This window comes from Lepidothrix coronata, unplaced genomic scaffold (genome assembly GCF_001604755.1).
Source record: "Lepidothrix coronata isolate B3197 unplaced genomic scaffold, Lepidothrix_coronata-1.0 Scaffold211, whole genome shotgun sequence".
NCBI classification, from domain to species: domain Eukaryota; kingdom Metazoa; phylum Chordata; class Aves; order Passeriformes; family Pipridae; genus Lepidothrix; species Lepidothrix coronata.
Window position 1 is genome coordinate 1,040,390 of NW_016690391.1, and position 9,136 is coordinate 1,049,525.

A 9,136-nucleotide genomic window follows, 5' to 3' on the forward strand; every position below is an offset into this window, starting at 1 on the left:
AAAAGCGTCAGGGTCTGCTTGAGGGGGCCAGCAATGGGACAAGAGGAACGGACAGGAACTGATGCCCAGGAAGTTCCACCTGGACATGAGGAAGAACTTCTGTCCTGAAGAGCCAAGAGAAAAGGACAAAAGTGTCAGAGGGAGCTGCCCCATCACAACAGGAAAAAACAGAATGTTTGTTCTCTCAGTCTGAAAAGCAAGGATGGGGGGTAGCTCCACCTTCACACACACCCAGGTCACTCCCAGCAGCCTTTTCCTCTCTTCCCTGCAGTGCCAAGACCTCAGGACAGAGCCCCTGGAAGGTGATAAAACATCCCCAGACAGAGGGGTTCTGCTACTTGCTATTGAGGAGGAATTTCCTGCTGGAAAGGGTGGTCAGGCCTTGGCAGGGGCTGCCCAGGGAGGTTTGGAGTGCCCAGCCCTGGAGGTGTCCCAGAAAGGCCTGGCCGTGGCACTCAGTGCTCTGGGCTGGGGGACAAGGTGGGCATCGGGCACAGGGGGGATTAGACGATCCCTCAGGGCTTTTCCAACCTCAGGGATCCCGGGATTCTGGGATTCTTTAACCCATCTGCTCTCCCTCCCTCCCGCCCAGGCGCTTCAGACCTGACGGCCTTCAGCGACCCCCGGGTGGGCATCGACCGCTCCTTCCCGGCGCTGCCGTCCATCTCCGACCCGCGGATGCACTACCCAGGAGCCTTCACCTACACGCCCACGCCCGTCAGCTCCGGCATCGGCATCGGCATGTCCGCCATGTCCACGGCCTCCCGCTACCACACGTACCTCCCGCCGCCCTACCCGGGCTCCTCGCAGGCCCAGGGCGGCCCTTTCCAGGCCGGCTCCCCTTCCTACCACCTGTACTACGGCACCTCGGCCGGCTCCTACCAGTTCTCCATGCTCTCCGGGGGCGACCGCTCCCCGCCGCGCATCCACCCGCCCTGCACCAACGCCTCCACGGGCTCGGCGCTGCTCAACCCCAACCTGCCCAGCCAGAGCGACGTGGTGGAGGCCGAGGGCAGCCACAGCAACTCGCCCACCAACATGGCCAGCACGGCGCGGCTGGAGGAGGCCGTCTGGAGGCCCTACTGATCCCCCCGGGAGCTCCCCGGGGGCAGGACTGCCGCGCTTTCCCGGTGCCCGCGGGCATCCCGCCGGTGCCCGCCCGCCGTCGGTTTGAGGAGCGAACCCTCCAGGAGCTGTGGCACAGGCCCTGGAGAAAGCACCAGGACGTCCCTGAGCTTCTGGGGGAAAGGAGGACGCCCCGGTTTGGTGGCCCGTTTGTCTGGGTAGGAAGGTTTGTCTCCAAGGCCCCGTGGCTTTTCCTGGGCTTTATGAAGGTTCTCCGCAAAAAAAAAAAAAAAAAAAAAAAAAAAGAGAGAAAGAGAGTGTTTCGGTTCACTTCTATTTTTAAGACTTAAAAACTAAAACAAAAAAAAACCCAAAAAACCACAAAAAAAAAACCACACAAAAAAAATAAAAAACCCATAGTGAGTTTACTGCATCTAATGGACATTTTAACTGTAAAGAAAGTATAGGAAGATTCCCAGAGGGAAACTGTGAACGCTCCTGTTTTAGCAATGCTGTGAATGAGAGGGGTTTTTTTATATGTTGGACTTCGTCCTTTCTTTGCTTTGTTTTGTTGGGGTGGTTTTTTTTTTAAACCACGTTGTATACTCCAAAGAATATGGAATTTTTTTATGGCTGGGGTTTTGGTTTTTTTGGGGTTTTTGTTTTGTTTTGTTCGGGGTTTGGTTTTTTTTGGAGGTTTTTTTTTAGGATGCAGCTCATCCTGCTTTGCATCTAATTTCTCTTGGCACCTTATAAATTGCAAAAGCAAAAGATTTTGCTCTTTTTTGTTTTGTTTTGTTTTAATCACGCTCGCTTCTTTCTTGCTTTGTCAACTGAAAGAATCAGCCCCTTTTTCAATGAGTTAATTTAACTTTTGATCTCTTGGACTTCTATTTTTTTTTTTTTTTTTACCACAATGGCTACAGCCTTGGGTCATTTTCAACTACTGTACTTCTTTGATGAGTTCATTGATATTTATGCTTGATATTTAGACTTTTCTTATTTGTTGATACTATTATTATTTAAATGTGCCTATATTAAAAAAAAAAATATCAGCAATTGCCTTTTTTTGGTAGCAGCCAAAGTCAAATTTATCCCATGGAAAAAGGCTGGATAACGATGGGTAAAGTGACCTCCTAATTACCTAGAAATGTTGTTTACAATTATCTCACTCTCAGCTCGCTGGGCTCAGATTCCCAAAGGCATTGAGGTGCCCAATTCCCGCTGGAAGGCACCAAAATCCCTGGGAATTTCAGTGGAGTCATCTCTCCCTACTGCTCCCACGCTTTTCCTTCGTCGCTAGTGGTGACCCTCAGGATCAGGGATCAGGATGTGGGTATTCCATGAGGCAGATTCAATATTACCTAATTAATGGGGAATTCCCTAATTAACGGCCCCGCTCTGCTCCTGGGCTTGCCTGGGCTTCCCAACGGCGCCAGTGGTGGCCTCCTGGTCCTTCAGAAGCGAAAGCCAACCCGCAAATCTGAGGGTGGTGAGGCACTGGAACAGATTTCCCAGAGAATTTGTGGCTGCCCCATCTTTGGGAGTGTCCAAGGCCAAGTTGGGTGGAGCTCTGAGCAACCCGGTCCAGTGGACGGCTCCCTGTCCGTGGCATGGGGTTGGATTGGATGGTTTTTAAGGTCCCTTCCAACCCAAACCACTCCATGGTTCATTTTAGGCAGGGCACAAGCCCATCAGATGTCACTGTAAAGTTTATTTTCTATGTGAGGGCACTGTTTGATCGGGAGGGTTTGATCCGAGGGCAGTCCTTGTGCTGCTCCTCGAGCCCAAACTGCCGATGCTGCGCGTCCCAAACGAGCTGATTGTTTATTTAATGTACCTCTTGAAACGAGTGAAACCAATTGCAGGTCAACTCAGAGAGTTATTTGAAAGCAGGGCTTCAGATCAGTGTTTGATGTTGTAAAAAAAAAAAAAAAAAAAAAGGAAAAAGTTAAAAGGATTCGAATTAAAAAGATCCTTGGCTGCAGGCAGCAAAACAGCTGGATTTATTTAAAACCATTTGTTTTTCGAGATTTCTTTTTTTTCTTTTCTTTTTTTTTTATGTGTATATGATTTTGCTTCTTTGTTTAAATCAGATGCAGTAGCACTTTGGTGTTGAAAAGTTCCGAATCGAAGACTTTACCTTGTCGATAAGGTCATTTTTTTTTTTTGTGCAGAAAACAGGGAGTGTTTCAAGAGACCCCCAGCAAATGTCCAAATTGTTTCTGATAAAACACACACGTGGCCTTGTGCTTCTCATTTAGTGGGACATTCTTTATCATTTCCCAGAGTTTGCTCCAAACCAAAAAAAGAGGCAGAAAACCTCAAAATTATATCAGAATACTTAAAAATATATTTTGGAAGTCTGAAAACCTGGCTGAATGCAGAAATGCAGAGACTTTACCTGTTGTGGCATTTCCACAGTTGGACTCTTCACCTCTTCAGCAGCCTAAAAAAAAAAAGAAAAGTCCTTCATCACTAAAGAGCAGCTCTTGGTGCAGAATCCATCTCACACGTTCTCTGGGGCTGGGCAATTAAAATCTGCATTTGTTACAGCTCCCACATCTGCCTTGTGACTGGACCACCCAAGTGCTGGGAGGGGAACCCAGGAGGGAGGGAGAGGAGCTCGGAGGAGGGAAGGGCTGCCATGGCCAGGAGACTTGGAGAGGGATTTTCCCCAAGGGCACGGAGTGACAGGACAAGGGGAATGTCCTTAAGCTGAAGGAGAGCAGGGTTAGGTGGGATATTAGGAAGGAATTCTTGGCTGTGAGGGTGGGGAGGCCCTGGAAAAGGTTGCCCAGAGAAGCTGTGGATGTCCCTGGATCCCTGGAAGTGTCCAAGGCCAGGTTGGACGGGGCTTGGAGCAACCTGGGCTGGTGGAAGGGGGTGGAATTGGATGGTCTTTAAGGTCCCTCCCAACCCAAACCATCCTGGGATTCTTTGAGTTCAGTCCAGTGGCAGAAGGGAGGTTGTTGAGATCACCAAAGGGAGGTGGTTGTGGTCACCCAGGTGAGGTTGTTGTGGTCACCAGAGGGAGGTGGTTGTGGTCACCCAAGTGAGGTTGTTGTGGTCACCAGAGGGAGGTGGTTGTGGTCACCCAAGTGAGGTTGTTGTGGTCACCAGAGGGAGGTGGTTGTGGTCACCCAAGTGAGGTTTTTGTGGTCACCTGAGTGAGGTTGTTGTGGTCACTAAAAGGAGGTTGTTGTAGTCACCAAAGGGAGGTGGTTGTGGTCACCCAAGTGAGGTTTTTGTGGTCACACAAGTGAGGTTGATGTGGTCACCCAAGGGAGGTTAATGGTCACCACACTCCCAGGCCTGTGGGTCACCACAACCTCCTTCCTGCTAAAGCCCTTTGCCCCTTCTGGCCACCAGTATTTCAAACCACCCACTTTTGAAACTAAAAGATCAGGATTCCCAAGAATCCAAGAGCTGGGCATCCCTCAGCCTGGACATCAGAACATTTTTTACGCCTCCCCATCCACTTTCTCCACACTTCTCCTTCAGCTGAAGCTCAGTTTTGCTCTCCCTGGTGTGAAGGGGGTGAGGAGCTACAGAACTGGTCACCACACTTCCCCAGTGTCTTACTGACACTTCACTGGGATTTCCCACTCTCTCCCTCGTGGGGATTTCAAGCAACTCAATTTTGGAGTCCAACCTCCCTGTGCACGTCAAGCACAGCACGAAGCATCACCCCCTCGAGGGAGGAAACAGCAAGTTCATTATCCCTGGCAATTAATCTGGGCAATCACTGTGGGTTTCAGTGTTTGTGTAAACCACAGTTTACCCAAATCTATATTTTTGTAGCCACCCCACAACCCACCAAGGACAAGCAAAGATCTTCAAGGTGGTGAAAATGCCCTCACGTTGTTCCTGTTGTGTCTTAAGAGCACTTAGCAGGCAGGAAAAGGACATTTGGAGAGAACATTTCCCCCCTTCACATCTCCAAATCAGAGTATAAAAGTATAGATTTATATATGTATATATAAAATATATGTATTTATATAGTTTTATCAGCCCGGGAGCTGGGTGGGATTAAAAAAATAGAGCTGTTGTGCTGCTGGTGTTGCAGTCAGGGAGTGCTTTAGGTGCCTTCCCCTCCCAAAATGGAGCTCAGGGCAGTCCTGGCTGTCACCTTGGGTGTTCCTTTCACAAGACACAATTCCCTGTCCGGATGCAGCCACGTCAAACAGCTTCCAACCAAACACAGGGCCAAAGATGTCCCTCTCCAACAACATCTATGCTCATTTAAGAGCCTCCTGCTCACTTCCAGGAGCTTTAGTCCGAGGATGGGCGGATGCAAAGTGCACCCTCACCACGAAGGGTTGGATTTGTAGGATTGGGCCAAATTCTCCACTGGGAAGGAAAGAAACCCTTCCCTCCAAACCCCCCAAAATGTTCTCAATTACCTGCACTCTTGAAACCTTCGTTTCTGCTTTCTGGGTGACCTTTTCCATTGTTTGGTGTGTTTTGAAGATTCAGGGAGAAGTGGATCCTTGTTTTCCTGCCTCGTATTTTTATTTTTGTTAACCTTCGCTCGGTCAGTACCAACCACTCGGCATTTTTCTCCTCGTCCTAAAAAAGGGTTGCATCGACAGAGTTACTTGTATTTATGTCTGTAAATAGATTTCAAAAGCTTCATAGCAAAATATTTAGTGCTTGTAATTGCTCTGCCTTTTTGTTTTTTGTTTTGGTTTGGTTTTTTTCCCCCATTTTTCCGTGTTTTTAATGAACTTACCTTTGTGTTCGCTTAAATACTGTAGTGAGACTTATTTCTTTCCCCGTGAGTTATTTTTTAGGCTTCAAGATGAACTACATTTAATTCACTTTCGTAAACAGTTATAGCATGGTCTCTTATCCAACATCCTTCAGTTTTTGTTTTGGTGGGAGGAGAGAAACGAACGTGCAGAAAATCTGCGGGTTATTTGTGGGATTTCGGTTCCGTCTCCCCTTCAAACAAAAAGCTGAACTTGCAGGGTGAGGTGGTGAGGACACAGCAGGGGACACCCCCTGTCAGAACGGCCCCAAAGGGCATTTGTTCAGCATTTTCTGACTATGTTTACAAAACATTTCCGGAAGGGGAAAACCACCAGCTTGTGGAAGTTGCCCTTTTTTTCAGTTTTTTTTGAGGGTTTGATCAGAGGGGATTTTTCCTCTCGAGGAGGGAGGGAGGGAGGGAGGGAGGGAGGGGGTGGCTGCTGGTTTTTTTTTTTTTTTTTTGGAAGAAGAAGAAGATAGGAAAAGAGAATAGAGTGGATTTTTTTTCCCCCCCACTGCAGGAAGTCTCTGAATGCCAGGTCAGACTCTTGCTGTCCCACAGGGATGGCTGTGTCCAGCACCACAGGAGAATTCATCACAACTACACCCAGGGCAGCTGGACTGCTGCGTTAGTTCTAATGAAGACCTTCTTTCTTTCTTTCTTTTTCTTTCTTTCTTTCTTTCTTTGTACCACAGTTTCCTCTGTAAATTCAGTATCATAATTAGTGTGAATGACAAATAAAATGTTTGACGAGTATGCACATGGGCCTGGTGAGTTCTTTCCTCGGGGAGAAAAGAAACCCCCTCTCCAGAGAAAAAGGAGCCACCAGGAGAAGGGTGTTGGCAGGGTGACACTCACAGCAGCAAAAATAGGGTGCCCTGCCTTTTTTTTTTGTGCATTGATTTCTTTGGGGTTTAACAAAATGGTGTTTTCCCGCTGGGGAGTAACCTGGTGACAGACCTGCAACACAACAGGGCACCAAAATAACAGGGAAATCCTGGATGGGGCTCGGAGCAACCTGGGCTGGTGGAAGGTGTCCCTGCCCGGGGCAGGGGGGTGGAATGAGATGATCTTTATGGTCCCTCCCAACCCAAACCAGTCTGGGATTCTGGGATTCTGTGAAATGAGACTTTGCAGGCACGGAAGTCCAATAATTGCATTAGACCCCTGATTTCTTGATTAAATTTCCATATTTCAAGGTCATCTGCAGCTCCTGTTTTCCTTCATCTTTTGTTTCTTGGGTTGGATCCTTTTTGACACCGATGGTTTGAACCTTCCTTCAGCAGCACCAAAAAGGCACTTTGAGGTCACAATACCATAAGAAGAATTGTTTGTTTCCCCTTTAAATAAATGAAGCAGCAGTGTAACGAAACCTTAATGGGTGAGCAATGCTTTTAAAAGGAGGGGAAAAAATGGGGCAAATATTGAAAGTTCATTTGAAATACGTATATTTATATACAAAATCTCTTAAAACTGGCCTTTACACAACATATTACATTGTATTAAAGAAGTTTTCTGTAGCATCCTTTTACACAATAATCATGGAATCACAGAATGGTTTGGGTTGGAAGGGACCCTAAAGATCATCTGTTCTAACCCCTTGCCATGGGCAGGGACACCTTCCACTATATGTATATATATTTTATATATAATAGGTGACAAAATATCACAATCTATATATATAATACATATTATATATATTTTATATATATAATTATATATAAAATATATAAAGTATATTTGATATATAATATATATTACATATATATCATTATTTTATATTATTGTGTAGAAGGATACTACTTTAAAGCTTCTTTAATACAATGTAATATGTTGTGTAAAGTTTAAAGTATTCAAAGATTTTATATATAAATATAGGTATTTCAAATGAACTTTCAATATTTGCTTCGGGTTTTTTCCTCATTTTAAAAGCATTGAACACCCATTAAGGTTTCATTACACTGCTGCTTCATTTATTTAGAGAGGAAACAAACAATATTATATATAATATTTATCTAACATTTATATTTTTAATATATATTATATATATTGTATTATATATTTTATATATAAAATTTATATTTAATATATAATATATATTTTTATATAATATATGAAATATATTATATAATATGTATAATATATATATAAATGTATTATAGATATTACACTATATATAATTATATATAATGTATTATATATAATTATGTATTATATATATTTTAAATATATATTTAATATATAATATATATTTTATGTATAAAATATATAAAATATATAATATAATATGTATAATATATATTTTATATATATATATATATTTCATTTGTTCCTCTCAGTGAAGTGAAAAAACAGCTACAAAGCAAACTATTAAAGGTATATTTTTCTTCTGACAACTGGTAGGGAAGCCCTCCATGTCTCAAGTGAAAATTCACATAATCTTTTTAAAATTAGGGCCGAGGCACCAAGAAAAAAAATCACATAATCCTTTTAAAATTAGGGCCAAGGCACTAAGAAAAAATTCACATCATCTTTCTAAAATTAGGGCCAAGGCATCGAATTCCAGGTGCCTCTTTAGGGGTGGAAACACCAACACACGTCCCCTCTGATGTGGTTCCTGCTCACCCTGCTCAGCGTGGCCACCTGACATTTCTTTCCAGCACAACCCAACGTTATCCCAAAATATTGCCCTCACATTTCCGAAGGAACCCCCCTGAGGATTCCTCTCCCTCCCCCGTGACACCCCGGAGCCCTTCCGAGGGGGATGACGGAGCAGAGCACGTGTTTGTTTTGTCCCTCGCTTTTAACCCGGCGGGAGAAGAAACCCCAAATAGCCACAGACAAAACGAACCCCCAAAATCCGACACCCAAGGGCGTCTCTGCAGAAATATCCCGATTTGCTGTGGGGAGGAGCAGAGGAAGCAGGAAGGCCACATCCACGGATCCCACCGCCTGTCCTTGTGGGAAAGGGCCATGTCCCCCTTGGCAGCAAAGCTGAGGAGAGTCCCTCAGACCCCCGTGTGAGAAATAAAATATGGATCTTTTTTATAGGTGTCTCATGAAGTTGCGAGGTGTCCAAGTTCCAAACTGGATTGGCTACCGGGGTCTTTTTTGGAAATGTGAAGTTCCTAAAAATTAAAATCCTTCTGGGCCATTTGGCAAAATCCTGAACGCGGGGGTTTCTTTTTCTCTCTGGGCTAAGAACGAAGGAAATCCATCGTTTTTGACAGAGGACGCCTCACAGACTATTGGAAGGAAGGGAAAAGCCCCTTTCGGAGAAAAAGAAACCTTTTTAGGCAAAAATGAATACATTAA

The 9,136-nt window shown here is 44.9% G+C and overlaps 1 protein-coding gene across 2 annotated transcripts in view; it reads left to right on the forward strand.

The window, feature by feature from the left end:
* Window positions 1–1,370, forward strand: part of RUNX1 (runt related transcription factor 1) — a 187,970-nt gene extending 186,600 nt beyond the window's left edge. For both annotated transcript variants that reach the window (XM_017833123.1, XM_017833124.1), the window contains one exon: window positions 593–1,370. In XM_017833123.1, the coding sequence (XP_017688612.1) occupies window positions 593–1,086 (494 nt within the window). In that variant the 3' untranslated portion in view covers window positions 1,087–1,370. The remainder of the gene's footprint in view (window positions 1–592) is intronic.
* The last annotated feature ends 7,766 nt before the right edge of the window (window positions 1,371–9,136 follow it).